Genomic DNA, 27,933 nt, shown 5'->3' with positions numbered 1-27,933 from the left:
AATAAATCAGCCCCTTCTTATGAACAACTTTAGGAGTTGAGCTGGCAGTTTTCTGTAAAAATCGATCTATGCTGAAATACTCTCTCGGGACGGAGTGTCCAAATCAGACGGGCATAGCTTCAGTGGGTCGATAATGCGGCACTGGCCCGTTAATTTAATCACAAATTTATTATTTTGAGTGTGTTTTATTACAAAGAACTGTTCTGTTTTTACATAGATTGCAGTTGTTTTTCATAGGCAGCCCAGTCGGTAATTGGTTTTCTTGCGACTCCGGAATCACAAGCGGCTTTGGCGGCGGCCATCGAAATGTGTGTCAACAGTCTTGGGTCAAAAGGAGTTGGTACGAGGTATTCTCGGCCGAATTCAAAAGACTTCTCAGCGGGGAATGCGGATTTGACGGAGTCTGGAACGGGCTCCTTGGCCAGCTTTGCTAGGGCATCGGCACAGGCGATTTTCATGGCCTCGTTAATCTCGCTGAAAGGGAGAGTAATTTTTATTAATATTGATAATACGTACGTAGCCTGAACATCAAGAGCGCCTCGGAAAAGGAATGGGAAACACATGACGTTGTTGATTTGATTTGGGTAGTCAGAGCGGCCAGTAGCCACGAAGCAATCGTCTCTTACGGAGTGAGCGCGGTCGGGAGTGATTTCGGGGTTTGGATTTGCCATCGCTAAAATTCATTATAAATTGCTCAGATCTCGTTTATATTTACCGAAGACAACAGGTTTTTCGTTCATAGAAAGAAGCATTTCGTTAGTAAGAAGCTCGGGGGATGAAACTCCAATAAAGATATCCGCTCCCTTGATAGCGTCCTCAAGCGTTCGAGCGTCGGTCTCAATGGCGTGTCTTTCTTTGTACTCGTTCATACCCGCAGCTCGTCCCTTGTAAATAACACCTAGAAGAAATTAATTTCTTTGGCATGACTTTCTTGATTACCTCGGGTATCAAGCATGTAACATTTTTTAGCGTCCGCTCCGTAGTTTTTGACCATTTCCATACAAGCGATGCCAGCTGCTCCAGCTCCGACCATGACAATCTTAGCGTCCTTAAATCGGGTATAAATTTTAGTGAATCGTTTATTGATCAACCTGGATTTTCATCTGTTTGATTTCTAGTACGTTGATGATACCAGCCAAGCAGATGATGGCGGTACCGTGTTGATCATCATGAAATACTGGGATGTTCATTTGCTTCTTGCATTCTTCCTCAACTCTGAAGCAATCGGGTCCTTTGATATCTAAATCAACAAACTGTTATGACGTCAAGAGCAAGTGCTGCTTAACCTTCAAGGTTGACGCCTCCAAAAGAGGGCTCGAGGAGCTTGACCGTTCGAATGAGCTCTTCTGGATCAGCAGTGTCGACTTCAATGTCAATTGCATTGACTTTGGCGAATTTTTTAAACAGAACAGCCTTGCCCTCCATAACAGGTTTTGAAGCCAATGCGCCGATGTTTCCAAGACCAAGGACAGCTGTTCCATTGGAAATAACAGCAACCAAGTTTCCTTTGTTAGTGTATTCATATGCCTTTGCTGGATCTTTTCAGGGGTCATAAAATTCTGTAGAACTAGCGCAACGCGCTCAAGAAACGATGTAATATTGACTTTGTAAAGATGACCTCACGCAGCGAGGTCATTATTTCAAAATCGAATATTCGCGCGAGGCCTTGCTCTGGCTTCTTGCCAAGATGAACTCAGAATATGCATTTTTTTCTGATTTGAATGAAGATTTTTATTCAATATTCTTTGACCATTTCCTTTGTTGATCTCTAGGCAAGGCTGAGCGACTGGGCTCCAAAACCCAGTCCGAAAACAAAAGATGGGTCTGGAAATGATGGGTTTTCAAAAGATGGGAAATGATGGGAAAATCCATCGAAAGATGGAAAATGATGGGTTTTTATTTGAAAAAATATGCTTTGTAAGTATAAAAATATAAAGTAAAATTATGTCTTGAAAATTTTTGTGGCATCCTCGTTGAACCCAAATTTCGTAAATGACTCGATTGTCTCCACAAGCAGACTTTGTCGCTGATCGTCCGTGTTGAATTTGGAAGTCCGGGAGAAAATTCTTTCGAGTAAAGATGAGGACTGTCTAGACCCAAGATAGAGCTACAAAAATGTTACTAAAACACTTAAACATATTTGTCACCAGTTTGGAAACGAATTTTAGTTTTGGCATCGTCTCAGGCAGCTGTGCTGAAAAGTAATAAGGCCAGTTATGTTTTGGAATCTTCTTTGCCTTCATTCTTTCCTCGACTATACTTCGGTTAATTTTAAGAATGAAAATTTGAGCTTACATATTTCTAAATCATCGACATCAAGATCATCATATAAGGCCAACTCATCCTCGATGGTTTTTTCTTTGGATGGCGATTTTTTCTTCTGAGCTTTTTTCGCCCAGAGCTTTGAGCGAAATCCTTTTGTCACCTCGTTGATTTGTTCTTGGGAAGGAGAACATTCTTGGGAAGGATTACATTCTTGGGAAGGAGTACTTTCTTGGGAAGGAGTACATTCTTGAGAAGGAGTACTTTCTTGAGAAGCACTGCCAGTTTGCTTCGACACCGATTTTGACAAACTGATAATATAGTTGTGCGCTGTTTGTTTCCATGATTCAGTTTCGGTTCCGATAAGCTTCAGCATTGTAGAAATCATAGGATCGGACTTGCTTTTATCCAATTCGTCCGTAAAAATCTTATTACATTATGAGTTATTTTTTTTGGAATCTTAATTTACCTCTAAGTTTAAAAAATGTGTCTCAAGATAGAGATAATATTGAGCAATCTCTTTATCGTGAATTCGCTTCGGTATCGTTGATTTTTGCTTTTCGCCAGAGTTTGTCACCCAGTAACCGAACAAATGCTCGATAACAGATTGTAAACAAGAGCGCCTTAAATATTTTTTATTCTTGTCGAGTATTCAGTTACTTACGCAATATCTTTTCGGCATCCGACGCTTCCGTAATATGAACGAGCACTGATTGCACCGAAAAGCTCGTATTCTCGCAGTGCGAAACCACTTCCGACGTTTTCTGACTCAGCTAGAGAAATCATTTGTGCTAATCGGACAAGAAATGGCATCAGCGCATCGAGAAAGACTGTGTTCATCTGATGATCGAGAGCGAGGTGCGATTGCGGATGTGTGTTGGCCTCAAGAGCGACCATAGGCTTGTTTGCTATTTTGAGATTCTAAATTTAAAAAATAAAATAGGTTGCGGTCAAATATTGACTTACTATAAGCGATTTGACATATTTTCGGAACCGCGTACTCTTTTCGCATTTTTCTATGGTCGGATAATACTTGAGTATAGCTTTCTTCTTCTCTGCCTTCTTTTTGATCTCGTTGGCTGACAGGTAACGTGAGTCAATTTCGCACTCCACAAGTATTTGGGCAAGAGCTGTTTTGTCGACTTCGTCAAGCTGGGTCCGACGTAAGTAGGCGTTTCGGGACTCGTATTTGAGCTCGTTCGACCCTTGAACGAGGTTTTCAAATTTTTCGATTTCGTCTTTGGCGTTTAGCCAGTGAATCTTTGTTCTTTCGGCGAGGTTCGTCAGAATTAACTCGACAAAGTTGGAGATATGATGTGAGAAACAACCGTTGTAGTTTTGTGGCGATAATTTTTTGGCGATTGCGAGAGCTGCCATGTCGCAGCAAACTGGAATGTTTCCTCTTCGGACCCCATTTAGTAGTCCATACCCCTTAAATTATTTAATAAGTCGTAAGATTAAGGGCTGGGCTCGAGAACCTGAGAAGAAAACCTGAGTCAGGGTCTGAAAGAGCAAAAATTAAAAGCCGCTTCGCGGCTTCGTTTTTAAAAAAGCCGCTACGCGGCTTTTCATTTTTGCTCTTTCAGACCCTGACTCAGGTTTTCTACCCAGGTTTCCGAGCCCAGATTAAGGGTATATCATCGAAATCTCCGATTGAAAATAAGGTCTCTTACCTCCAGTATTCTCTCAATTTCAGGAACGTTCGCATCTTTTCCTGATGAGAACATTGGCTTGTAAGTCAGGAGAATCTTTGAAGTCACTAGCTCAGTGTTTGTGTGCTGCATCGCAAGGCCGAGCCTTTTATTTCCTCTATGCGATTCTTTCGGCGATCTATTAAACTGGTGGTCGAGAAGAAGGCAAAACTCCGCCGAATTTTCAATAAAATCAATATTTCCGCGGATTAGGACTTTTATGCACTGATCTTCATCCTTCGCCAATTTTTTTAGAGTAACGTCGCTTGATTTTACTTGATCGGCGAATGTGTTCGCGCTTCTCGTGGTGAGCTCCGTGTATTTTGCCATGAAATTTGCCATTTGGGGTGTTGAAAAGAAATATATGGGAACAGTCCCACTCGCGATCATTTCACATTGAAGTTTTCGTAGTTGCTTTACTTCCTCATCCGAGAATTTGTTCTGACGAAAAAATTGACGAATAGCTTGTGAGTTTTCTGGTGGTCGAACAATAATAATTCGTTTTGCGAGAGGGCTTTCGTCCATATGCGCCACAAATTTCTTTTGAAGGTAATTTGCGTTTTCACCTTTTGTATAAAAAAACTTTTAAAATGTTAGTGTTTTGACGATATTTTTGTAATTTACCGGTTTCGTACATTGTTTTCTGCAGTTCGAGTCAATACAACGAGCGTATCTTGTCCTTTCATCGTTGTAAATTAACTCCTCAAACGAGCAATATGGAGCGAATTCAGCTTGCGCTCGCTTGCTGCCGGGTGTTGACAAGGGTAGCCAGGTTCCTTCTTCTCTTCCATATAAGAAAGGAATTAAAACTGGTGGATCTGATCTATCATATTTCCGTTTTGCTGGCAGAGCCATTCTCTAAGTAGCTAAATGGAAATTTATTGAAAATCAATAATAATCTCAGTTGACTCTAGAGAAAAACATGAAGTTAAAGATTGGCCTAACTCTAGATAAGAAGTTTATATTAAAAAAAAACCCATCTTTTTACCAAAAAAACCATCATTTCCCATCATTTTTCTAATTGTAAGCATTTCCCATCATTTTCCATCTTTCAAGGAAAAGATGGGTCTGGTTTTTTCCTCAAAACCCATCATTTCCCATCTTTTTCCCATCTTTTCCCATCTTTCCAAAATGGGTTTTGGAGCCCAGCTGAGCGACACCAGGAGAGTAGGCCAGCGAAAGATCTTTCTGTGAATTCATCGGCTTCGTTGGCTCCACGGAGAATTTACCGGCGGGCTCGGCAGCATGGTATTTGAGGGATTCTTGGAAAACGTCCATGCCTGAAATTTGGATGTAGTCTCTTGTCTGATTCTCTTGAAAACAACAAAGTGAAGGCTCGTCCTTCTGGAAAATGCCGACGAGTGTTCGGAGGCACTGTTTTTGTTTGCCGAAAAAAGCAAATTTATCTCTGGGGGAGGGTCGAGAGGCAGTCCGTGCGGGCTGTCTCATTTATACCGAGGAGTTTTTTTGCCACATTGTCCGTTATAATTCCACTTTCTTCTGGAAGACTCTTTTTCTTTGTTGAAATATTCAACGAATTCCCCTGTATATAAGACACATGAATATCAGACGTACTTACCGACTTATTAAAGTAAAATAGTTTAAATTTCTTCTTAGTAGACCAACTTCCTGATTTAATTAACGATCTGCTGGATTTATTGCTCTATAAAAATTGTTTCGGTGGGATACTCGACGAGTTCATCGATCTGCTGAGTCACTCCCATTTTTAACAACTAGCGATCTATGCCCTTTTGTGAAGCACTTCTAGCTCAATAGAGTAAAGCGACAACGAATTACGCCAAAGTCTTTCAAAATCATTGAGCAATAGTAAATCACTTTTTCGAACCCATAAATAATTGGCGATTATTTGCTTAAAATTTGATATGGCCATTTATTCAGTACCTGTACAATCGCATGCCGCTATTATTGGCTCAAGAACTCTCCTTCTTCTCCGCCTTGATTTGCTTTTTTCCACGGCTTTCCTTACTTTTTCTCTGTGCTCCTGGCATTTTTTAGTCTTGCAATCAGGATCATGAATCTCGAAGCAGCAATCTATAAGATTCGTGTCAACCATCTCACCTTTTCTCCTTGCTTCGCACTTCCTGTACCCAAGATTTATGAAGAGGAAATAATTATAATTACGTTTCAGAATGGTGTTTCAAAATGGGGTCCCTGTATCCGGCGTCGGAGGGATTCCACAAGCCTTTCCACAGATTGTTGCACAACCGACGGTGCAAATGATTCCGATGATGCAGGAACTGTCCGCAATAAAGCGTAAAATTTAGCAATAATTTTAGTTATTTCACCAATGTAAAAAATAGACTACCTAGGGGACCATAACGAAGCCTATGATGCCAATTAGGATGCAAACTCTAGCGATGCCTACGATGCAAGCTATGCAGCCTCGGGTAAGCCAAGCTTACTATCAGTTCGACGGGCCACCAGTGACCGTCTTTGTTGGAAATATTGCCGAAGATGTTACCGACACTCTTGTTAGGCAAATTTTGATGAAAGTCGGCCCTGTCACCAACTGGAAGCGAGTCCAGGGCACTAATGGCAAACTCCAAGGTAAAAATTTCGAACCTGGCCGAAGTGCTCATTTTTTTCTTTCAAACAAGGATTCGGCTTCTGCGAGTATAAAGAGCCCGACTCCGCTCTGCGATCACTTCGACTCCTCCAAGGACTTGCTGTCTGCGGGAAACAGCTTCTGGGACGGGCTTGACTTGTATCAAGGTACAATTGACTAAATTTCTAAAAACAGAAACAACAGTAGCAGGTTTACAAGACATATCCCCACAAAAGATAAAAGTAGATGACCAGGCGCAAAATGTCATCGAAAACTGGAAGATTACTGTTGGTCTCAAAAAGGATTCTGATGGAATGGACGTCATTTCGCCCCAGATTAGAGAAAAGGACGAACAAGTAAGATGATAGCTTTTGCGTCAGCATATCACACCTTTTTTCAAGGTTCGAAGCGAAATAAAGGCGCTTCTCAAGGAGTACCAAGCTGATATCCCACCTCCTGCTTCTAAGGAAGAACAAAAAGAACCTGAAAAGGAGAAAAAGGAAGAAAAGAAGCCGGAATCAGGCGAAAAAGAGAAGTCCGAAAAGCCTGACGAGCCCAAGAAAACGGACGAAAGAAAAGATGAACGGTCGAAGTCGCCGAAAAAACGATCGAAAAGTCGAGAAGCTTCGCAAAGAAAACGCTCGCGATCTCGTTCTAAGAGCGCTCGCACCAGAAAACGAAGTAGAAGCAAGGAAAGGAGCAGACCTAGACGTTCTAGATCAAGAAATCGAGAAAGAACGCGGGACAATTCAAGAGAACGATCGAGGGAGCGAGAACGCAGAAGAAGATCACTCGAAAGAAGAAAAGAAGAAGACGAAATGCTCGAGCGGCGACGACTAGAGCGTAAGATGAAGGAGAAACACTCGGCTTATCAAGAACGACTTCAAGTCTGGGAAGCTCGAGAACGACGAAAAGCACGCGAATGGGATCGAATTGAATACAGAGATAATGAAAGAAGAAAACAAATGGCCAAAGAGGCGCGACGGCTCCGAGATTTCCTCGAAAGCTATAATGACGAAAAAGACGACAGAAAGTTCTACTTCGGATCGGGCTCTGCCTTCAGTAAGCGGCAAGAATCGCGAAAGCGAGAGATCGAAGATGATGCAAAAGACAAGAAGAAAGAGGAAGGCGAGATTTCCCTTCTTCATGAAAAGCTCGCAGGAGAAGGCCATCCAGGTAATTACTTATGACCATTTCTTTTCATTCCCTTTCGTTTAGATCCGAATGGAGCCATCGCCAAAGTCATCAAAGAAGCAGAGGAAGTCTGGCAGCCATTCATCAAACCTGATGTTAGGTACGAGACAACTATCCACTTTGAGATCAAAATAACTTTTCTTTAGGATAAAAAAGGGTAAACGACGTGATTCGACTTCATCCACCGATGCAGAGGAGTCAGAAGAATCATCGGACGAGTCCGGGCGAGAATCTGATGATGAACCACTCGTTTCTCAGGTATCGGAATAATCGCCAAGCAAGTTTTAATTAAACACCTTCATAGATTATGAAAAATAATGAGCCTGAAAAGCCAGTTCACCACACAAGCGATGAAGACGACGAAGATGGCGTTGAAATGGACCTTGGAGACAATCCAGCACCGCCAGAGGCTCCTCCGATCTCCCTTCCTGGTACGACTTCATTTATAGAAACTTCTTTCAAATACTTTTTCTAGCACTTTCAATTCCAAAAGCATCAGACAGTCCGACCGCGCGCAAGAAGAACAGCCGAAACGTTCCTTCCATTTTCAACGAGGAAGAGCCTAGCGAAGATCCATCACTGCCAGGAGCTAGGAAACGCAAGCGAGAGACACCCAAGCCCCGTGAAATCATGAGTGCGGACGAGAAACGTCGCGCTGTCAAGGTGAGTCGATCGCGGTTGACAACCATCGTTTATTTTGTACATTTAGGCACTAATCGAAAGAATACCGACTGACAAAGGTCCGCTATTTGCATATCCGATGAAATGGGAATACCTTGGAAAAGAACTAATGGAGGTGAGAGGATGTTCTATTCGACTGAAAACTAATTGAGTCCTTCAGAAACGAATCAGCCCGTGGGTAAAGAAGAAGCTCAACGAAATTATCGGAGAAGATGAACCAACCTTAATCACATTCATTACAGACAAGTTATCCAGCGAATCTAAACCCGAGCAAATTTTAAGCGAAATTCAAGTCGTTCTAGGTAAGAAAAAATTCTCAAGCTAGCGATAAGCCTTCTCTTTTAGATGAAGAAGCCGAAGTGTTCGTTATAAAACTATGGAGATTACTGGTTTACGAAACCGAAGCGCGCGCAGAAGGCATCTCCGCATAGATTTTACTATCCTTTCATTTTTACTGACTGGCGATCAATTTTGCTCGAGAAGTAACAAACTGCTCCCTGTATGAAGCATCATAGAATAATTCCCCCTGTTAAGACATTTATGAATATTGCCCTTATGATAAATGTTTCTCTTTCGCCAACTTATTTTTTCCAAGCCGGCGCAACAAAAATAAAATTCTGCCATGAGAAATCATACACTCGACTTTGCAATAACTTATTATGAATAAATTTAGAAACTTAAAATAATGTTGGTCCGAGCAGCTCGAAGCGCCGCCAGAAACTTCACTGTCACTCGAGGTACTGATTCATTCCTTGTATTCATTTCTTATTGATATTTCATCAAAATCAGTCGTTGCAAATAATGGCATGCCTGGTTCCTTTTTGAATGGACCGGAAGGACGAACCATCCCAAAGACTAACAACATTGGTCCCGAGAGCGCAGAAACTGCTTACAACAGCCACGAATATTACAACCACGATAAAGTAAAGCAGACCCATATTTTCTGGAAACATTTATTCTAATCTAGGTTTCCTTTTATGACGCTATTGCTGATTGCAACCACATGCGAGTTGTTCCACCAGAAGCTGGCATGAAGGACTACAAGCCAAAGAACGTCGTTGAAAATTAAGAAACTTTCTAGTGAACATATTTATTGAGTTAACTCTTCTGTTCAAATCTGTCCAAGGATTAAATCATAATTATGATATTATATATAATTATATTATCAGATTTCTGATCTCTTTCTGGGAATCTCTTTCAAAGCTTTCTTTTCAGCATTTGTAAATCGAAATGACGGTCAATTACACGTTCGCGACCCTGTTGGAAAAGATGCAGAATTCCGACAGGGATATTCGTTTCATGGCAACTACAGATCTCCTCCTCGAATTGCAAAAAGACTCGTTCAAACTCGACGATGACAGCGAAAGAAAGCTGATTTCGGCGATTATCAAAGTCCTCCAAGATTCCTCAGGCGAAGTTCAAAATCTGGCTGTGAAGTGTGTCCAGCGCGCGGTCGAGCGATGCAAGGAAAAGTCCCAGGACCTGATCATCATGGAACTGACACGAATGACGACAGTTCCAAACAGCTCAAAAGACGAGCGGATCAGAGAGATTGCCTCTTTGGGACTCAAATCGGCGGTACAATCGCTCTCTACTTCCTCGCCAATCGGACGAAAGGTTGCCACGAGTTTAATAAATACCCTTTGCGAGCGAGGGAACAACGTTGCAGTGATTACCGATGCTCTCGATGTCCTAGCGACTCTCATCGCCAAGCAAGCTCATCATCTTCAAGCTCTCGGTGAGCCAGCTGCAAATGCTGCTCTAGAATACCTCGGACATGATCGTCAGCCAGTTAGAAAACGAGCAATCAACAGTTTATCAAAGATAATCGAAACGTCCGGTCCAGCGCTCCAAGAAAGCGTCCTGTCCCGCGTTATCGAACTTCTAGCGCGAGGCAGTGGACTGAAGCCAGATTTACTTAAGTCCGTTCTACAAGCTTTAGGAACACTTACGACGACGCGTTCGACGCAACAGCTGAAAAGTATTATAGGCATCGTTTTCAAAATTGCAGAAGACGACGATGACGAGCTCCGAGAGTCGGCCCTTGCTGCCCTCGAAGCGGTTTTAAGAAAAGCACCAGGCGCGATTAATAATCTTGAACAGCTGATGGAGATCTTGACGAAGGCGATCCAGCACGACCCGAACTACTGCGAGGAATTTGACGACGATGACGAGGAGGAGGAAGAAGAAGACGACGAGGACCAAGAAGACTACTCTGACGACGAAGATGTGTCTTGGAAGGTTCGCAGAAGCGCTGCCAAGGCATTGAACGCGATGATCTCTTCCGTTTCAAACGTGGATTTGATCATGAGTGCCTCGGGGATGCTCCTTCTCCAGCGAATGCGAGAACGAGAGGAATCAGTCCTCATCGAAATCATCAACGCCTTCAACACATTCGTCACTTTATCTGGGCCTAAAATTGACTCCTTCTTCTCCGACCCTTATTTGTTCTCGACGCAGATGAGCAGAAAGCTAAACGCGAAGAACAAAATCGCCAAATCAATCGTGTCTACTTTATCTCTCATGGTCGAAAATTGTCCAAAATACATTTGCGAAGAGAGCGTCCAACTCCTTCCTAACATCTGCAAGTTGATGAAGGATAACTCGCCATCAGTCAGACTCGAAGTTCTCTCTTTCTTCGCAAAGTACGCGAAACAAGTCAGCCCTGAAATCGCCTCCGCAGCGTCGGCTCTTATAGTTCCGACGCTGGAAAGCGCTATCCAAGACTCTTTCTATCGAATTTCCGCTGAAGGTCTTCGTGTCCTCCTTCTTTTGGTTCAAAAAGACGCCGCTTGTCTGAACTCGCCTACTGTTGCTGCTGCTCTCGAGAAATTAGAACTGACGGACATTGATCAAGACGTCAAAGACTCTGCCATCCTCTGTGCTGGTGCCCTTCTGTCCAAAAATCAAATCCCATCGAGCTCAACTGAGAAAACGATCAGACTTCTAGCGGAAAGAATGTCGAATGAAATGACACGCATGTCAGCGTTGAAAGCTCTCAGCCAAGCGCTTGAAAACAGCCTCATTTCATCATTCATTCTCAAATACGTGAGCGAGCAGATTCTCACCCTTTCATCCTTTTTGCGAAAGTCAAATCGGCAATTGAGGACGCTTTCGCTTGTATTTCTGAAGAGTCTTGTTTCGAATGGTTTCCGAAATGTTGATCAAGTATTGCTTGAAGTGCCCGCTTTGATTACTGAAAGTGATCTGCATGTTGCTCAACTCGCGATAGAGCTGGCCTCGGCTTGCATCTCTGCTAAAGAGAGGGAAAACGAAGAGATTACTCAAAAATGCCTCGATCTTGTAAAGAGCTCTCTTTTACAGGGCAAGCCACTCATCGCTTTGGAGCTCTATCTTTCTCAGCTTGCCAAGTTCTATCCGAAGAGATATAAGCCCACTGTTCGACAGCTTACAGACTCCATATACAGGTAGACATGCACTCCTAATGAACTTGACACTAACATCAACGTAGCAATAAGATTTCGAACCGAAATGAGATCGCCAACTCCGCCAAATGCCTCGCCGCCTTCACTTACAGTTGGGCATTCAACTCGCAGGACTCTGTCGAGAAAGCTGTGCAGCCAGTTGTTGAGCAGTTTATGAGCGATGTCGAGTCATCAAAGATTGAGAGTGTCGAGCAGTTTGCACTCCTCGCTCTTGGTGAAATAGGCAGCAAGGTTCCTCTTGGCGAAACAGTTGTTAAACACCAGCTAAAGCAGTTTTCTCGAGCTTCCGAAAGCGTGAAGATGTCCGCTGCTATTGGAATCGGCCTCGTCACATCTGGAAATCTCGCTCAGCTCATTCCACTGCTGTTAGACACCCTATCATCAAGCGATTCACCCCAAATTAGCTATCTCACGCTTGTTTCTATTCGCGAAGCAACGAAAAACGCGTCAGATGATGCTCTACTACCCTTTGCCAAAGACCTATTCGCTAGATTGCAGGAGTACTCTGGTGCATCAGAAGAAGGCTCCAGAAATGTACTGGCTGAGTGCCTTGGGCGGCTGGTATCTGTCGAACCAAGCCTATGTAATATTTTACAGGTGCTTCTAGTATCTATAAAGACCGCATTTTTATATTTTTGCTAGGAAAAATGCAAGAGCGAAGACTTCCGAATTCGCCAAACTCAACTTGCTACTGCCAAAAACGTCTGTCACTTACAACAACTCGATATCAAAGCCTTCCTCGCTCTTCTTTCAGGTTAATTGGAGTGACAAAAAGGTCAGAATGTAACTGTTGTTTTCGATAGATCCGACGATTCCAGTGATCAAAAGTGCAATTGCCTTCATGAACTCGGAAGCACACAACAACGCCGAAGCGCTGAAACGGCATTTGTCCAAAGAAGTGTTGGAGTCGCTTTATAAAGAGACGAAGGTGCGACCTGATTTGATCAGGGAAGTGATGATGGGCCCATTCAAGCATAAAATAGACGACGGTCTTGAAATCCGCAAGGTCAGTCTTTTTCTCGGTTTTCTTGCCTCATATATGGGTTTTAGGCTGCGTTTGAATGTTTGTACTCGTTGCTGGACTCGTGCCACAAGGAGTTAGACATGTCGATTTTGCTCGACAACGTCGAAAACGGTTACGAAGACGACTACGATGTGAAACTCCTCGCCTATCTCATTTTACTGCGAGTTATTCATCAATCTCCCGCGTCGCTCTCAACCAGAGTCGTCAAGTTTTGCGAGCATTCGAAGAAAATTCTCAATCTTCGTGTAAAGGTGCTTTCTGGTGTTTCTGATTTTAGGGTCACAACAAAACTTTAGCAAGACGCTGTAAAGCAGGAGGCTGAGCGAAGCGAAGAGCTTAAACGAGCTGTAGTACGTGTTGTGGCGCGAATAAGCAATAACTCCGCCGATATTCTTGCCGATTCAAACAGGTAACTTTGATTTACAAAAGAAAGTTACTCAAGTGTTATTCAGCACCCGAGCCTACCAAGACACAATCCGCCTTATTCAAAATTTCCCCGAATTGTCTCAATTTCTCGAGCAAGAGCGCAAATCTTCCGAGCAGCTCGTGTTCAGCCTCACCGAGTCCAGCGCCGAGCAAATGGAATTCTAACTTCGAAAGTTCGCCACTTCTTAGTTCAAAAGTTCACAACTGGAAATCTGTCTTTTTCGCTAGCTATCTTTTCACTGTTCTTTTCTTCTTCAACGACCTTTCTTTGGCGACTGTTACATGTAACTTGCCGAACTCGCCCAATAAAGCCTGATAATGAAATCGATATCCTGCTTTATTTTTGCTTTAGATCAAAATAATGGCTGATGATGACGACCGTCCGCGGTTAAAATTCAAATTCAAGTTGGACTCCGGTTTCCTGAATAGCGAGAAAGAAACTGAAAACGATGTCTACTCAAAACTCGGGAAAGATAAGAAGAAAAAGAAGAAGAAGCGGAGAAGGTAAGTTGGAGTTTGTTTATTGAGCGGTTTGATGGCACAAGTTGACAAAGGTAGATTGGGTTTTTTGATATTTACACCATGAGCAGAAGCGGATAAAAATTACAGTAAAGGAAGTTGAGTAAAAGTAATCGTTTCAAAAGCCATAACGATGAGACTTTTCCATTGGGGCCATCCAGATTTCGACATGATCGAGACGGTCGATTCTTCTCCGATTTTGCGAACTTTCGTACATACATCCTCTACGGTAGAGGCCTTCTCTTCTCATGACAAACAGAGCAATACAGCAAATAAGAGCGATAGCGGATATCAACGCAACTGTAATCATCTCTTTTTTTTCTCAAAATTCCTAAATGTAAAATTTAATGCCCGCGCGCTTTTCGAATGACCGAAATTCCCCCGCCGTTGGCATTTTAAACGGGGCGCCTGTTTTGTGATTGGCTGATAGGGGTACTTGGCAATTTTTGGCGCAGCTGGGTGAGCTATCGATCGGAGCCAGATCGAACTAATGCTCCAGTCCTGTCGAAATTTTCAATAAAATTTAGCGACGAAGAGAAGAAGATCAAAAAGTCCAAGAAGGAGAAAAAAGCGAAAAGATTTGACGATGACCCAGAAACTGTCTCATCTCTCGAGGACGAGCCGATTTCAAAAGCTGAAATTTCGCCTCCACCAGAACGAGCAGAAGTTCCGAAAGTCGAAAGTAATTTCGATAAGAACTCGCCCTATGCTGATGCCTTCAAAGCCGTCTTGTCAAGATTCGTTGGCGAGCTCGAAAAGCTTGACCCAAATGGGATCTTTGCTGAGCCGGTTACCGACGCAATCGCGCCTGGGTACTCGACAATCATTCGCAATCCCATGGATTTCTCAACAATAAAGCAGAAGCTCGACAACTTCGAGTATCTAACCGTCATTTCCTTGCGACAGGATATGATTCTGATGCTGGACAATTGCACAAAATACAACACGGCGGATACACCCTTTCACCAGCTCGCGTTGAAGCTCGAAAAAGACGTTCGGAGAATCGTAACGATCAAACGAGCGGCGAAATTTTTGAAGAAAAATGGAGTCGACCCAGATGGAATTGATGAAGTGTTGGAAGAATCCCGTGTTCTTGAAAATGAGGTGTCGAACGAGCCATCAATAGATTCAGATAATGATACGCAAGACGGAATACCTGAAAAAGGAGCCACACATTCTCCTCGCGGTCCAAAAAAGCTTGACTGGGCTCCCTTGAAACCGGGCACGATGGAGTTAACCGAACCAGTTCTTGAGAATCCCGATCAATGCTCACATACGGACACGATGGATGCAGTTGATGTTCTGAAGAGCGTCACTAGAGCGGCTGCCGAAGCAAGAGAAAGACTATGTTTGAAATATCCCGGCGAAGCTCGTCTTGGATACATAACGAATGCTTACGGCGGTAAAATGGAATTTACGACGATAAACGATGGATCTGGCGAGTCCGGCGTCACGATGCCGATTATACCCGTGAAAATGGATTCGCCAGAGCCGGAAATAGATCCAGTCGATTACTACACATACGGACCGTATGGCGACTACCAGCCGACTTATGATAACCGATTGAATGACTTCTTTAACATGGCTTCGGAAAAAGAAAAAGAACACGAGAAAAAGAATGAACTCTCTCGATTGAAGAAAATCTACGGCGGAGAGAGGGAATTGAGTTATGTCCAGAGCATACAGTACTTTGTCAAAGACATGGAACAGCCTGGAATAGAAGCGGCGGAAAAAGTGCTCAACAAAGTTACTCATGGTAACTTTTTATTCAAACTCGTGTAGTTTTTTTTATAACAATTCAGGTCTTCATGAAACTACGAGAATGAACAAAATGCCAGTCCAAGATTGTAAAATCGATTGCAAAGCTCTTGAGACGCTAAAAGAACTTGGAATTGACACTAGCTGGCTCGAAGCGTTTGACATGAACTCGCCAGTGTTCAAAAAAGCCGAACTGATTGACAAAACCCTTCAAGAGGCGGCGGAGTTGATGAGCAAGATTAATCAAGATATTCTCAATGGTGACATGTCAGGAATGCTTTTTCATCAACTTGCAATTGCATCTAATGGCTTGATCCTAGGAGTGTTTATTTGATAAATTTTCGAGCTCTGATTAAAACGCACCGAAAGACGAGGCCAGAGAGTCCATTAAAGAGCAAGTGGGTTTACTTAACAAAATGCTAAAGACGATGATTCCTCTTTACGGCGCGTCCATGGCCGGCAAAAGCCAGCAAATGATGCGGCACCAGCACCAGCAACAAGTGCACATCAAAAGTGAGGCACAGCAAGTGATGGTTTCTCAAGAGCACGGCTCTCGCCCCAGCCAGATTCCGACGCAGCACCAAGTGCTCGTCAAGCAAGAGATCACTCGCGACTCGAGAGACTCGCAGATTGTCGGGCAGCATCAGAATCAGACACTTGTGAAACAAGAATCGACCCAGTCGTCGGTCAAGACTGAAGTTGACGCCAGTCACTGATCTCAACTAACTGCCACTTTACTATTCTTTCGTGTAAATATTCTTCTCCCGATTCTGATCTTTCTGTATTATATATTCTAAATATATTATGATACGAAGGTCGAAAATAAATATTCACTCGCAGAATGGACGGCAAGAAATTGCGATCGCGCGAAAGAGAACTTGTGCGACAACTTCAGAGCTTCACACAAGTAATTATTCGATATTAGCAGTAGAGCAGTTAAATCATGAATTTTAGGCAAACGAGAAAACATGTATCTACTGCCTAACGAAACACAACTGGCGGCTTGAACTCGCCTTAGGTAAGTTCATCCGTTTTATTATAACATTTGAATCAACGAGAAATCTCAGATCAATACTTCTCAAATCCAGCTGCCTATCATCAACCGGGTTCTTCATCATCCTCGAGGTCATCTTCTTCATCAGGTGCAGACAACAAGAAAATCAAAGCACTATACGACCAGTACAAAGGTAGTCAAGAATTCTTTCTTCGTTCTCGATGATTTTTTCAGATCCAAGCGATCCCTCAAAAATTGGCCTCGACGGCGTCGAAAAACTCTGCAACGATCTTGAACTAGACCCTGTAAGTGGAAGGAAAGGAACAAAGTTTTAGAACTCGAATTCAGTGTTCTATCACAGTCCTCGTTCTCTGTTGGCGACTAAGGGCGGCAACGCAGTGTGAGTTTTCACAGAAAGAGTTTTGCGAAGGCATGGAGAGTTTACGCGTCGACGATGTCAAGAAACTCAAAAAAGTGCTGATCAAACTAGAGCAGGTACAAGAGGCGTTTACTTCTCGTTCTTACTCTTTTAGGAACTGGACAATCCACGCTTGTACAAAGACTTCTATCTCTACACTTTCCAGTACGGCAAAAACGAAGGGCAAAAGTCACTCGAGGTCGACATTGCACTGGCGTACTGGGAAATAGTCCTCAAAAACCGTTTCACCCATCTTGATCTTTGGCTGCAATTTGTTCGAGTAAGCATATCTTCTCTGAGAGCTTTTTGCAATTATTTTGCTTCAGGAAAATCACAAACGAGCAATCACAAAAGACACCTGGTCCCTCCTCCTTGATTTCTCCATCCAAATCGACAGGTCCATGTCGAACTACGACGAAGAGGGCGCATGGCCGATTCTGATCGACGAATTCGTCGAGTGGGCAAAACCGAAGCTGATGCTCTGAAAAACTTGACCAAAAGAAAACCATTCTTCAGTTCAACAACCAGGGCGGTCTAATTTGCATTCTTGTAAATAGTCTTTTTTCCGAAGACTATTTATTTATTCTTATAAGATTAATCTCGACGCGAGATTAGTCTGTTTGAATAAAAAAGATTAATTCGGGAAATTTTCGAAATAGTTCCGAAATTATTTCAAATAATCTTGAAACGCGCGCTGTGATTGGTGGACCAATGGCCGACGGCGCGAGAGAAAAATGAAACTCAAACATGCTTGGAGCGCAGCTTGAAATTTTATCCGCGCCGCCTCGCACTGCTCACAGCTCGCCAGCGCCACCCAAATTTTTCCCCCGAGCCACGCGACCCTCGCTAAAAAGATTAATCTCGAAACTAGTCCAGTCTTGACTAGTCTCAGAATCTTTTTCCAAAGAAGATTAATCTCGCAAATTTTCGAGATTATTTACAAGAATGCAAATTAGACCGCCCTGTCAACAACACTGAAACCTTCAAACTGAAATATAAACGAGAGACATGTATTTTCACTCGAAAAATATGTACAATTTGAATGTCGATTTGAATTTACATGTTTGGTGTATTTTGTATTTATACAAGACTGTCGTCAGAATCAGGACGCACAAAGGCAGATGCAATTTTCTGTGCGGCTTTATGCTCCAGCGATCCGATGATAAGCTCACTGTGGAAAAATATAGTTGAAGAATTGTTTAGCTGGGACTGTCATTTTTAGTTGGACACTTTTGTTAGTCGATTGTTGAGTTGTTAGATGGTCATTTTGAGTTTTTCTTTTGCGAAACTATTTTATGAGTTGTTAGTTTTTGTTCAATCGCCACGCGCAATACCTGTAGTTAATCTCATTGTCACCGTCTTTATCAAGAACGTCGAGAAGAAGCTCAATCTCATTCTCAGTCATCGGGATTCCTGCCATTTGGATTCCACTCTAAAATCTCGCTAAAGCAACGGATAACCGATTGAACTGCACCTTGAACTCCTCACGACTAAGGCTCATGCTTCCGTCTGTATCCAATTTGTTGAAGAAATCGACGAGCCTTTATTTCGTCAAATTATTTGACATATTTTTCTATTAGATTTTACCTCAGATTCTGCTGCTCCATGTACGTTTTGAGCATTGTCATCGGGTCCATCTTTGGCTTTTTCTTCTTTCGCTCGACGAAAGTTCCTCCAATGATTACCTTCATGTTTGGCCTGACTTCTTTCAAATTCAGCTCGTTGAACTCTTTGCACACCGAGATATCTTAAATTAATAAGAAAACTAATTGCTTGTTTATGTTCACCTGAAAAATCGAGCAATTCCAAATCAAGTTCCAGATTCGCGACGATCGATTTTGCGATGATCAAGCATCCCGGAGCCAACCAAGGGTTGCGTTTCAACGAGAGCTCCTTCAAAGTAGTGTTTGTCTTGAGTCCCTCTGCAATTGCGATCGCAGAATTGGGACCGAGTCTGTTACAACTAAGATCAAGCTGTTCGACGACATTATTTTTGGTAAGGAAGTTGATTAGACTCTTGACGCCGGCATCGGTGAGTCCGTTGTAGCTTAGATCGATTCTTGTGAGGGCGACATTTTCAGCAAGAGTATCCAAAATGGCCGGATTCACGAACTGATTCCAACTGAATGAGGTTATTGACGACATAACTCATCCGAACTCGAACCTGAGGTTTATGCTTTTCAAGGAGGCGTTCTCAGCAACGACCTGACCAAGTGCCTTTCCGTCACTAAATTGGTTTCCCGATAGATTCAACGTCGTGAGTTTCTGGCTGTCAGCAAGAGCCTTGCTCATTCCTTGGATAGCATCATTGCCTAAATAGCACTTTTCTAGAATAACGTCTTCAAGAGTCGTATTTTCTTCGAGCTGCTCGAATCGAGCATGAGGAAGATTGCATCTGAACCGAGTTTGCCGATGTCATTTTCGGAAAGATCGAGAGACTGTATGTAGTTGTTTTCTGTTAGCATTTCAGCCATTGCAAGAGCGCCTTCTGATCCGATTCCGTTGTCTCTGACGGAGAAAGAGAGAATCTTCGTATTACAAGTCAAAGCAACAGCGATCGCTCTTGCTCCAAGAGGGCCAATTTGATGATAGTCGAGTTTTAACTCTGCGTCTTCATTGTGCCTCAAGAAATAAGACACTGGAATTGTTCCGTACATTCTGCATGCATTTTGGTAAAGCCGCCGAGCACTTGAACTGCTGTCGTACTCATTTACTGAGTCGCTTTTTTCGTCTTCTATGTCTTCAAATCAGGATAACCAAGTGCTTTGTTTCAAAATACGAAGAAAAGGTTATGAAACTATCCTGTATCATAGTCCCACTGGGGTCTTTTGGGAGCATTATCATCAGCTTCTGAAGCTTTTGTGTACTGGAATCAATTAATATTTGGCGAGGCAAAGAAACAAACCTTAGAAAACTTTGATGATCTTCCTGATCTTGCACTCTGCCTTGATCTGGTTGTGATGTTCGTATCACTTCTCTCTATTCCCACTGCTTCAACCATTTTTCAAGCGCTCGACAGAAATGTTCGATCACTTTCAACGAAGATATTGAATGAAATCACCATGGAAACGGGCTCTCTTGAATCCCTGCATGCTTATTTCATATCCGATCTCTTTTAAAGCTATCAGGCTGGGAATGTTTTGTGAGATGGCTTGGTTGACTTCATCGTCTAATAGACGGTTTCAGATGATCTGAAATTATTTAAATATTAAAAAATAGACAGTAGATTGAAAAAATATACAGTCGATTGAAAAAAAGACAGTTCATTTAAAAAATCGACTTATTTATTTTCTTTTTAATCGTGGACAGGAAGAAGACTTAGGAAGGAAGACTAAATTTAGCCCTTTTAAGCAACCGCCAAAGCCGTAGGCAAGGGTAAGTAAGGGTTACTGAAGGTAAGGGCGGAGCCCCGAGGTTAGGCACCATTAGATGAGATAATTTTCCACTGATAAAATAGAGACTCTTAAATTAAGAGTCTAATTAAAAGAGTGGCTTAGTAGGGGCGCGGTTTTCACTCTTGGGGGCCGATTTTTTCGGCGTCGCTCGATTTGTGTACATTATTTTTTGGTATTCGAATACCAATTTTTGGAATTCAAATATACAAAATACACAGTCGATTGAAAAAATAGACAGTTCATTTAAAAAATCGACTCATTTATTTTCTTTTAATTTTGGACAGGAAGAAGACTTCGGTAAATTGAGCCCTTATAAGCAACCGTCAAAGCTTCGTCAAGAAAAAAAAAAAGATTTTAAGATGGAGACAAACCTTTCCTACGAAAATCTCACTGCCGATCAGAAACGGAAGCTGAAGGAGATTTTCCAGGTTGACGACCAGGTGGAGGATGACTACACCGAAATCGGCGTTCGCTTTGACGACGAAAGCGCCATTGCCGAGTTCTACAATGCTTTGCCTGCGGAGCAAAAAGCGGAATTCCTTGACACTAACGATAATGTTTTGGAGGACAATTCAGTCGCCGATGAAGATGACAGCAATCGACAAAGGTGTGCATTATGTAAAATTTTTATGTAAAAATTTTATTTTTCTAGGCGCCGCTATCTGGAAAATAGAATACAAACCTTTCTAGGAAAAAGTTGTCGAATTTTCCACTTTTTCAAGCGATTTATTTTCAAACATAATTCCTGATTATTATTCATAAAATTTTTGACAGCAGCAACTAGGTTATCGTGGGAACACGGCCGTGTTGTTGAGAGCTCTGGAGCCACATGTCGCAAGAAAAAGGCGATTGCGTAGAGCTGTTGACGAAGGTAATTTTACCTCGAACCATCTCAATAAATATAATTTTTTTAGCCAGAGAATTGCTTGACCGACAGAAAGCACGCCATCTCGCGCAGATGTTGAGAGAACAAATGCCAGAGGAACACAGAGTTTATGATGAAGCCCGTCAAGCTTATAGAAACGGTGAATAACTAGTCATAGAGCCTATTGTTCAATGAAATTATAAAAAAATAGTTGCTGAATCGGAGGACGAACGAAGGTTTGTATACTTGACTGGAATGAGAGAAAGGAAAGGATTATCAATTTCAACGAACATTTTCTGACGAGATTAAAATTATCCTTGAAAAAAGAATCGAGACACAGCTAAGGAATGCCCAAAATGAACTTCGAAGATTGCCCAGGCCATGAAAATTAGGCTAATTTTCACCGGTGGAAATTTTTGCTGTCAGTGACAGCCTGTCACCCATAAGTTTCTTCTTTCATCTGTAACCGGGAATAATAAATCAAGAAAACATTCATCTCAGTGATAAGGCAGAGAAGAACAGGAGCATCATAAATAAAACTCATTTTACTGCATTTTTTTTTTCAGATTTTCACGATAGAATTAAGGAGGTAGATATCAAGAATTGGGATTCTCCGTCAGAATTTTTTTCCCAAAGTTAAAATAGTGACACCCTTATTTAACTTTGGAAACAAAAACTTTAGACCTTTCTCTATTGCCTATGGAAGCTGAAATTTCGAATTTCAAAAAAAATTTTAGCAAAATTTTTCGTCAAAAATTGCTAACTTTCCTAAAATGGTCATTTTGACGACAATCGAAGCTGCACAATTTGCATTGCAGCACCTCGAAAGCTCAAGAAATCTAATTTTTTGGCTTCGATAGGAAATAGAAAATTCTCTGAAATAAATTTTGAGCATAAAAAATAAGGGGGTCAGTATGTTAAAAATTTGAGAAAACACTGACAGAAAATACGATTCTTGATATCTACCCCCTTAATTGTGCAAAAAAATGCATGAATTTTAAATTTATTCAATACAAATAATGGCGGACAGTACCAGTCTGTGTCCGATCGAACGTATTCTAGTCCTTTTGAAATTAACTTGCTCGTTCACAAGCAATCTGGTCAGGGCGAGTATCAAGTGTAAACTCCTAGTGATGGACGATTTGCTAAAACTATTCTGATTAGCAAGGTGCATTTGGTAGAAAATAGCTTATCACTATCAATCAAGCACTAAAGAAGGCAGCATATTCTGTGTTGACTCTTTTTCCAGCCTGCATCATACAGTAATCTACTGCATTATCACTTGCCAGTGAACTCGTGAGGATTTTGAGGATTTTGTCTTTTATTTCTTCTTAGATGTGTGTGGACATGATATGGTCACAACTTCAACAAATGAATAAAGCAAAAAGTAAATTTCTAACGCAACCAAAGTAGAAATAATAAATATAAATGAACAAGCAGCAAATTGTCTCTACGGATAGTTTTCAGTGACATCGGGTCAGATTACGTTTCTACTAATTTTGTGATTGAAAATCTTGATAAATACAGAAGTCGAAAAAAGACGAACTTGAAATTTTGATTACGATCTTTTCGGATAGAACTTTTAGAACGGAAATACAGTATCAGAAGATCAGTTTATGCTGAAATATAAGGACGATCAGTTTACAGTTACAGTTGTTTGTGAGTTGTGCCCATTTTATAGAAAATGTTTTTGTGGACTAAAGCAAAGTTTTTTTTACGAAAAGTGTTAAATGCAAGCGCATCGGATTAGTGTTACACCCATGATGATAAATTATAAAATTTATAATAGAGATTCCTTCTAAGCACAGCGGGCGAATGATGATGAACTACTACCATACAGGCTCAATAAGGGGAAATTTTGACAGACTAGTAAAGAGCAAACGCAATCAGCCAAAATTGAAATTCAGTCTTTCGTTTCATTTAGGGGATTTTCGAGATAGTGGGCATGCGGGAAAATAACCGGTAGGGACCCTGGTGAATATGGTTCTTTTTTGATGAATTTGGCGCCTGATTCTTGAGTTCGTTTAATTTTCGATTTTTTTTTATTTGAAAGAACGGAATGTTACAATTAGAATTGGTACAGGACCAATTCTTCTACAATAAAGCTAGAATTGGTACGATACGAAACCTTTTCTCGGTTAGGTATTAGAGTTAGGGGGCTGAGAGTACCTACTGGGGGTCCCGGGGGTAGGGTTAGCCCCTGGGTTTGGCTTTTGGGGGATGGGGTTGCCGAGGGGCATAGTCTCCTGGGTTAGGCTTTAGGGTTAGGGTATCATACCGATTCTAGCCAAATTATAGAAGAATCGCTCCTGTACCAATTCTAATCGCATATTTCCGAAAGAACCATCATTAATGATCGATGCATCTTATGAAGAAAAGACTTTTCTTCGTAAGATCTGTCGACAATTATCAAGTTTCAGGTTTACGGGTTTGAAGAAAATGATTGCAGCAGCAAGTGTTTTGCATTTTCTACGCGTTTGTTCTTAATCCCATCTAGAGTGTCTGGGCGAGGATGGGAAGCTTTTAGGTCGAAGCGCGAAGCAGATTTTTGTTTCTTTTCATTTCGGGTTTTGATCATTTTTTATGTGACTTTTGAAAGGGCTGAAGTTTCACTTTGGCCGAAGGTGTTTGCTTGTCAGAGTCGCGCATTTGATTTATGGCTCACGAAGAAAAAGGATGAGATGATAAAAAGGTCGTTATGAAAATAGGGACGGGTGCGGGTTTATTCATAAGCATTTGCAGGACTGAGCCAGCATGGAGGGGGAGTTCTCGTGGCGATAACCGTCAACGCTTGAGTCGAAGAGCATCATTTCCAAGTGGGTGGACTCCACTGCGTGGCAACACATGTCAAATCGGTCATCGCCATTACGAGCCATGTAGTGTTTCTCGGCCTCGCAGGACCCTATTTTAAAGGATCAGTTTAGAAAGTTATTTGAAAGATCTACCTTCACAAAATGTAAACGTAAATTTTTTGGGCGAATAGACAACGTTCTTGAGATGAGGATACCACTCGTCCAAGTCAACTTCAACACGACGAAGGCCGCAGTTCCTGTTATTGTCGTCGTGAAATTTGGCTGTATCTCGACGGTGTCTGCTAGGATGGCCCTTTGACTCGTAGTTGACGACGACCCAGATGTCCTTAAACTGCTATTTACAGAATTATCGGGATTGAACGGCTTAAAATTAACAGCTAAACGGTTCTTCGGTCTCATGACAACTTATCCGTGAGAAATGATCGGTTGGTCACAGAAAATCTTATCGCGAATTCCGCGACACCTCCGAAACATATTGTCACATCTTTGAGAACAATCAAATCAGTTCGATATAATTAACAATAATCACTATTGGCGGCGGGCTGAGTTTATTTCCCATCAACTAATGTGGGAGTATCAACTAATTGCATGACGCTCTGAACTTTCCTCTTTCGAAAGTAAATACACAGGGCGTCAATCAACAGCCAAAGCAAATTTTGCTTAGCAAATAGTCTTCCTTGATTTCAGGCTGTCGAAATCATAGAAAAGGTTTTTGATCCGCAAAAGCATCAATGAATAATTAAGTCTTCATCATGCTGGTACCTGTAGATGTACATTTAAACGTCCGCCGAATGGACTGATTTTGATTTTCAAATCAGTCGAGTGATCCTTAACGGCACTGTCGTAAGCATCGAAGATCTTGGGGAGTGGGTCCTCGGTTTCGAAGTTCAAGGAGGTAAAGGCTTGGCAATGATCGGTGGGGCAGCCAAGAACTCCCTTTAAATCAGGATATTATTTGCTTTCCTACGTCAAATACCTTGGGCAACTCTCGTTCAATAACTTCACTTCGTCTGAAGTGCTCTCCAGAGGGCGTTTTTCCACTAAACTGAATGCGGAAGTTCATTTTGCAGTGTTTGGAGCACTTGGGATTGACGTAGCTTGGCTTGCTTTGGACCTTGAATTGCATGTTCTTCACTTTCGACCCTCTTCCCGGGGGAGCCATTTTGATAGTCCACTCTCTTTCTCGAGTGTCGGTGACTGAAAGGTCATCATTAAACATGGAAGGGTTCAACAATAAGTTAATTTTCTTCGACGTCATAACCGGCGTCTCTGAATTGGTAAAAGATTGCCGGCAGACGTTCAAAGAATAAATATTCATTCGGGCTTTGCATCATCAATAGATGCTTCATAGATTCTTTTATTCTAACACAAGCTTTTAAGACTATAAAATTTTAGACTATCAGCTTTAGACGATTTTAAAGACTGCAGGTTCTCATCATTTAAAGACCATATGGAACTTACTTTGATAAATCATCTCCGAGAGCTCATTATTAGTGAACATATTCGGGTCACTATCCATAAGACGATTAATAGCTTGAAATTTTCGGGGATCAATGCGGGACCTGTTACCATCGGTAACGGACTCGTCGGATTCAATAATCCCGCTTATCTTCTCTTTCAGAAATTTAAGGTGGTTCTCCTTCTTCGCATTCAATCTTCTGACAAAATCATCACTGAATATAAACAGTTAGAAGATGTACAGTAGAGTTACTTTGAGTCATTTTTTTCGTAGACCAAAGGGTTGGCCTCGCGGATTAGAACCTCGCGAATTAAACATAAGTTCGCTGCTTTGGAAGGTCTCCAAGCTACTTACCGGCATATGACAGACAAAAACCGTTCTATCTTATCTTTAGAATAAGCTTTTTGGCATAAGATCTTTCGCTTTTCTTAGCTTACCTTCCATAGGTTGCACTTAGGAACATAACCAGGCTTCGAATGATTCTCATCCTCTTTTCTTTACTGTTCAGGTCTTCTCTATACTTTCGAAAACGTCACTGACGAATACACTCACGAAATCAACTTTCTGAACGAGAAAGCTCTGGTTTCCAACCCGAAGATTTTCAACGAAAGAACTAAAGTCAAGTCAAAGTCATCAGGGTCTCGATGCTGAAATTGGCGCTAGACATTGGTTCCTTCTGAGGCGCCATGCGGTCCCTTAAACAGGCCTACCCGTTACCCCTAGCTTCGTTGATCCCTACGACACAGAAAAAAGTACAACGAGGCACTTTTGAAATAGTTCGAGAAAAAAAATGTGTTGAAGAAGGTGACCTTCTTCTGAAGGCCTGATAATTCTCTTAGAAGAAGAGCACAGTTGCACAGTGAGCATTCTCTAGGTCTCTGACAAGGCACATGTTCAAGTGAAATGGCCAAGTTCAATGACGGAACGTGTCAATGCCGGCCCCGCTCTCGAGTTAGGTACGAGCGACTTAGAAGTTGAGAGAGACACCTGCCGGAGACGCTACTCAACTACTTTGCAGAGATTTGACTTTTGTGACTTTCGCTGTTGGTTGTGTATGTGTGCCCTTGTCAAAATCGAATCAATAGTCCGAAATTTTAGCTGTGGTTTTTTGCCTTTTATACGAGCAAAGAGGACGTCCAATGTGTGCCTAAACAAAGCCCACCCTGCTAAAACACAGCTGAAATCACCGCACTTTCTACATTCAATGCCGGCATTCTTATTCCAAACTTGCCCCTTTTGTATTCTTCCAAGAGAATCCAAAGTTAATACTTTTGCAAAATACACCTTATTGATTCGCAGGATTAATTTTGTTTTGGAAGAATCCGCCTGACCATAGCTTTAGAGGTGTGTTCTATCGAAAGGTCACTTTTGAATTTCCTCACTACTGCCGAGACTATTTACTAAACTTGTTTTGTTCAGAGCAATTCTGCACTTCTTTCCATTGCATAACAAAACTGTAAGAATGGATTGAAACAGAGTAAAACGAATATTCCTAGGCATAGGTAGTTAACTTACGTATATCTAGTCTGTAACTAGAGGAGCAGGTTCAATGTCTCTACAAAACTTGTAAGTCTAGCCGCGACGTTTACTGTACTTGGTCAAGGTTAAGAGTTTTTCGCCTACTTGTCAGACTGTACGCTTGAATCAATCTGGACCTTGACATCTGGCCGCCGGCCGCAGAGCGATGGAAAGTGCCACCACAGAAACAAACTCTAACCCACATAGAATATCTTGGAGCGATGGAACCTGGGAGCGGAAAAGCAACAGAATCTGGGCTTACTTGAAATCACGGGATTAAGGTTGATGTAAACAAATAACGACAAACAGGTGTTTGAATCAGGAACTTCCGGGAGCTATTTTAAGAACTCAGACGCTTTTATGACGCCGGTTTTGGTCAGACCACATGGATCGAGCGTAATTATAGAGCACCTCTTCTATTTTTGATATTTTCTTGTTTCAAATTTCGATGAACCCAAAAATTAACTCACAACCATTGCGCAACGGTCCACGTTTTCAACTGCTGAGCCCGGAGCAGCTGTAATTTTTATCAATGGAAATAATCTTATTTGGGCACACAGTAGCAGCTACTGTTAGCCCACTCCGCGATATGATTGAATTTTGTTTTCCTACGGATTCTAACTGTCAATTTTTCATGTAACGTTTTGAGATACTGTAACACTTATCAACATCGCTGAGAAAACAATCTGCCCCTTGTCCTTGAATTCGCGGAGATTTTGGAATAAATAGGGTAAAGATCATTTTCTATTGATTTATTGAATTGTCATCTTCATGCAAATGAAGGAGATATATGTTGAACTTGTTGTTGAAAACCTGCTTGGAGTTCACCGCCAGTCATGGAATTGAAGAGGACTATCATGAGAATGGAATCTGAGCTGTCATCGCTGTCTAGGAGGAGCATGTA

General features: G+C 41.9%; 8 protein-coding genes and 2 long non-coding RNA genes across 14 annotated transcripts; 6 read left to right on the top strand and 4 right to left on the bottom strand.

Annotated features, from left to right (window-relative positions):
• Positions 1 to 188: 188 nt before the first annotated feature.
• On the bottom strand, positions 189 to 6,034 carry LOC145699460 (NADP-dependent malic enzyme-like). Of its 2 annotated transcripts, none has more exons than XM_081776731.1 (9): positions 5,856 to 6,034; positions 5,112 to 5,233; positions 1,751 to 1,787; positions 1,287 to 1,532; positions 1,092 to 1,240; positions 940 to 1,048; positions 716 to 898; positions 517 to 673; positions 189 to 474 (listed from the first exon to the last, which is right to left on the bottom strand). In XM_081776731.1, exons 1-9 carry the CDS (start codon positions 6,025 to 6,027, stop codon positions 210 to 212), a joined length of 1,440 nt encoding a protein of 479 aa, XP_081632857.1. In that variant the 5' UTR covers positions 6,028 to 6,034; the 3' UTR covers positions 189 to 209. The 2 variants fall into 2 exon arrangements, with proteins under 2 accessions (XP_081632857.1, XP_081632859.1); XM_081776733.1 differs by lacking the exon at positions 5,856 to 6,034 and adding an exon at positions 5,533 to 5,656.
• LOC145700790 (uncharacterized) lies at positions 1,800 to 5,117 on the bottom strand. The gene is made up of 8 exons (XM_081778113.1): positions 4,578 to 5,117; positions 3,936 to 4,535; positions 3,229 to 3,693; positions 2,927 to 3,183; positions 2,732 to 2,885; positions 2,296 to 2,689; positions 2,148 to 2,254; positions 1,800 to 2,107 (listed from the first exon to the last, which is right to left on the bottom strand). The coding sequence occupies exons 1-8, from the start codon at positions 4,806 to 4,808 to the stop codon at positions 1,943 to 1,945; spliced, it is 2,373 nt and encodes a 790-aa protein (XP_081634239.1). The 5' UTR covers positions 4,809 to 5,117; the 3' UTR covers positions 1,800 to 1,942.
• A 32-nt stretch (positions 6,035 to 6,066) lies between the features above and the next one.
• LOC145699457 (RNA-binding protein 25-like) lies at positions 6,067 to 9,036 on the top strand. Of its 2 annotated transcripts, XM_081776728.1 has the most exons (12): positions 6,067 to 6,208; positions 6,299 to 6,521; positions 6,572 to 6,663; positions 6,756 to 6,875; positions 6,921 to 7,695; positions 7,738 to 7,813; positions 7,860 to 7,971; positions 8,018 to 8,144; positions 8,189 to 8,376; positions 8,423 to 8,509; positions 8,555 to 8,696; positions 8,740 to 9,036. In XM_081776728.1, the coding sequence occupies exons 1-12, from the start codon at positions 6,104 to 6,106 to the stop codon at positions 8,823 to 8,825; spliced, it is 2,133 nt and encodes a 710-aa protein (XP_081632854.1). In that variant the 5' UTR covers positions 6,067 to 6,103; the 3' UTR covers positions 8,826 to 9,036. The 2 variants fall into 2 exon arrangements, with proteins under 2 accessions (XP_081632854.1, XP_081632855.1); XM_081776729.1 differs by lacking the exon at positions 6,067 to 6,208 and having other exon boundaries at positions 6,259 to 6,521; positions 6,572 to 6,686; positions 6,730 to 6,875.
• On the top strand, positions 8,999 to 9,562 carry LOC145699464 (uncharacterized). Its single transcript, XR_014134022.1, has 3 exons — positions 8,999 to 9,131; positions 9,184 to 9,317; positions 9,362 to 9,562. It is a non-coding gene; the product is annotated as an uncharacterized LOC145699464 (long non-coding RNA).
• Positions 9,563 to 9,609: 47 nt separating this feature from the next.
• LOC145699456 (cullin-associated NEDD8-dissociated protein 1-like) lies at positions 9,610 to 13,608 on the top strand. The gene is made up of 7 exons (XM_081776727.1): positions 9,610 to 11,822; positions 11,867 to 12,437; positions 12,483 to 12,594; positions 12,644 to 12,846; positions 12,891 to 13,115; positions 13,161 to 13,273; positions 13,317 to 13,608. The coding sequence occupies exons 1-7, from the start codon at positions 9,625 to 9,627 to the stop codon at positions 13,453 to 13,455; spliced, it is 3,561 nt and encodes a 1,186-aa protein (XP_081632853.1). The 5' UTR covers positions 9,610 to 9,624; the 3' UTR covers positions 13,456 to 13,608.
• Positions 13,609 to 13,646: 38 nt separating this feature from the next.
• Positions 13,647 to 15,941, top strand: LOC145699459 (bromodomain-containing protein 9-like). Its single transcript, XM_081776730.1, has 3 exons — positions 13,647 to 13,794; positions 14,337 to 15,565; positions 15,612 to 15,941. Exons 1-3 carry the CDS (start codon positions 13,652 to 13,654, stop codon positions 15,899 to 15,901), a joined length of 1,662 nt encoding a protein of 553 aa, XP_081632856.1. The 5' UTR covers positions 13,647 to 13,651; the 3' UTR covers positions 15,902 to 15,941.
• On the bottom strand, positions 13,796 to 26,078 carry LOC145699462 (uncharacterized). 3 transcript variants are annotated; one of them, XM_081776737.1, is made up of 6 exons: positions 25,949 to 26,078; positions 25,514 to 25,725; positions 25,029 to 25,249; positions 24,815 to 24,988; positions 24,191 to 24,377; positions 13,796 to 14,140 (listed from the first exon to the last, which is right to left on the bottom strand). In XM_081776737.1, coding segments are annotated over exons 1-6 (846 nt in total). In that variant the 5' UTR covers positions 25,999 to 26,078; the 3' UTR covers positions 13,796 to 14,138. The 3 variants fall into 3 exon arrangements, with proteins under 3 accessions (XP_081632863.1, XP_081632861.1, XP_081632862.1); XM_081776735.1 differs by lacking the exon at positions 13,796 to 14,140 and adding an exon at positions 23,430 to 24,141 and having other exon boundaries at positions 24,185 to 24,377; XM_081776736.1 differs by lacking the exon at positions 13,796 to 14,140 and adding an exon at positions 23,430 to 24,141 and having other exon boundaries at positions 24,185 to 24,377; positions 24,827 to 24,988.
• LOC145699463 (DCN1-like protein 1) lies at positions 16,316 to 17,998 on the top strand. The gene is made up of 8 exons (XM_081776738.1): positions 16,316 to 16,474; positions 16,522 to 16,585; positions 16,635 to 16,754; positions 16,796 to 16,866; positions 16,910 to 17,056; positions 17,095 to 17,259; positions 17,306 to 17,489; positions 17,938 to 17,998. The coding sequence occupies exons 1-7, from the start codon at positions 16,409 to 16,411 to the stop codon at positions 17,462 to 17,464; spliced, it is 792 nt and encodes a 263-aa protein (XP_081632864.1). The 5' UTR covers positions 16,316 to 16,408; the 3' UTR covers positions 17,465 to 17,489; positions 17,938 to 17,998.
• Positions 18,041 to 20,014, bottom strand: LOC145699461 (uncharacterized). Its single transcript, XM_081776734.1, is given in 8 exon segments — positions 18,041 to 18,267; positions 18,314 to 18,411; positions 18,454 to 18,520; positions 18,567 to 18,726; positions 18,767 to 19,101; positions 19,144 to 19,364; positions 19,367 to 19,845; positions 19,885 to 20,014. Coding segments are annotated over 7 exon segments (1,185 nt in total). The 5' UTR covers positions 19,637 to 19,845; positions 19,885 to 20,014; the 3' UTR covers positions 18,041 to 18,233.
• Positions 21,042 to 21,505, top strand: LOC145700161 (uncharacterized). Its single transcript, XR_014134161.1, has 3 exons — positions 21,042 to 21,245; positions 21,289 to 21,399; positions 21,451 to 21,505. It is a non-coding gene; the product is annotated as an uncharacterized LOC145700161 (long non-coding RNA).
• Positions 26,079 to 27,933: the final 1,855 nt, after the last annotated feature.

The sequence above is a fragment of the Oikopleura dioica genome, chromosome 2 (genome assembly GCF_907165135.1).
Source record: "Oikopleura dioica chromosome 2, OKI2018_I68_1.0, whole genome shotgun sequence".
Taxonomy (NCBI): domain Eukaryota; kingdom Metazoa; phylum Chordata; class Appendicularia; order Copelata; family Oikopleuridae; genus Oikopleura; species Oikopleura dioica.
Note: the sequence above shows the minus strand (reverse complement) of the source record. Positions and strands in the feature narration are given on the sequence as shown.

Coding starts and splice junctions, on each gene's coding strand:
- LOC145699463 (XM_081776738.1), top strand. CDS start 16,409: ATGGACGGCAAGAAATTGCGATCGCGCGAAAGAGAACTTGTGCGACAA. Junction 16,867..16,909: donor ACGATCTTGAACTAGACCCT/GTAAGTGGAAGG, acceptor ACTCGAATTCAG/TGTTCTATCACAGTCCTCGT. Junction 17,260..17,305: donor TTTGGCTGCAATTTGTTCGA/GTAAGCATATCT, acceptor ATTTTGCTTCAG/GAAAATCACAAACGAGCAAT.
- LOC145699460 (XM_081776731.1), bottom strand. CDS start 6,027: ATGGTTGACACGAATCTTATAGATTGCTGCTTCGAGATTCATGATCCT. Junction 5,234..5,855: donor AGCGGCATGCGATTGTACAG/GTACTGAATAAA, acceptor TCCAAATTTCAG/GCATGGACGTTTTCCAAGAA. Junction 1,049..1,091: donor TCAAACAGATGAAAATCCAG/GTTGATCAATAA, acceptor ACCCGATTTAAG/GACGCTAAGATTGTCATGGT.
- LOC145700790 (XM_081778113.1), bottom strand. CDS start 4,808: ATGGCTCTGCCAGCAAAACGGAAATATGATAGATCAGATCCACCAGTT. Junction 3,694..3,935: donor AAATTGAGAGAATACTGGAG/GTAAGAGACCTT, acceptor AAATAATTTAAG/GGGTATGGACTACTAAATGG. Junction 2,886..2,926: donor GGATGCCGAAAAGATATTGC/GTAAGTAACTGA, acceptor AAAATATTTAAG/GCGCTCTTGTTTACAATCTG.
- LOC145699457 (XM_081776728.1), top strand. CDS start 6,104: ATGGTGTTTCAAAATGGGGTCCCTGTATCCGGCGTCGGAGGGATTCCA. Junction 6,209..6,298: donor AAATGATTCCGATGATGCAG/GAACTGTCCGCA, acceptor ACCATAACGAAG/CCTATGATGCCAATTAGGAT. Junction 6,876..6,920: donor TTAGAGAAAAGGACGAACAA/GTAAGATGATAG, acceptor CCTTTTTTCAAG/GTTCGAAGCGAAATAAAGGC.
- LOC145699462 (XM_081776735.1), bottom strand. CDS start 25,998: ATGAGAATCATTCGAAGCCTGGTTATGTTCCTAAGTGCAACCTATGGA. Junction 25,726..25,948: donor CTAAGTGCAACCTATGGAAG/GTAAGCTAAGAA, acceptor GTTTATATTCAG/TGATGATTTTGTCAGAAGAT. Junction 25,250..25,513: donor CTCGGAGATGATTTATCAAA/GTAAGTTCCATA, acceptor ATGACCTTTCAG/TCACCGACACTCGAGAAAGA.
- LOC145699456 (XM_081776727.1), top strand. CDS start 9,625: ATGACGGTCAATTACACGTTCGCGACCCTGTTGGAAAAGATGCAGAAT. Junction 12,595..12,643: donor CTTCCTCGCTCTTCTTTCAG/GTTAATTGGAGT, acceptor TGTTTTCGATAG/ATCCGACGATTCCAGTGATC. Junction 13,116..13,160: donor TTCTCAATCTTCGTGTAAAG/GTGCTTTCTGGT, acceptor ACAAAACTTTAG/CAAGACGCTGTAAAGCAGGA.
- LOC145699459 (XM_081776730.1), top strand. CDS start 13,652: ATGGCTGATGATGACGACCGTCCGCGGTTAAAATTCAAATTCAAGTTG. Junction 13,795..14,336: donor AAGAAGAAGAAGCGGAGAAG/GTAAGTTGGAGT, acceptor AATAAAATTTAG/CGACGAAGAGAAGAAGATCA. Junction 15,566..15,611: donor GCTCAACAAAGTTACTCATG/GTAACTTTTTAT, acceptor ATAACAATTCAG/GTCTTCATGAAACTACGAGA.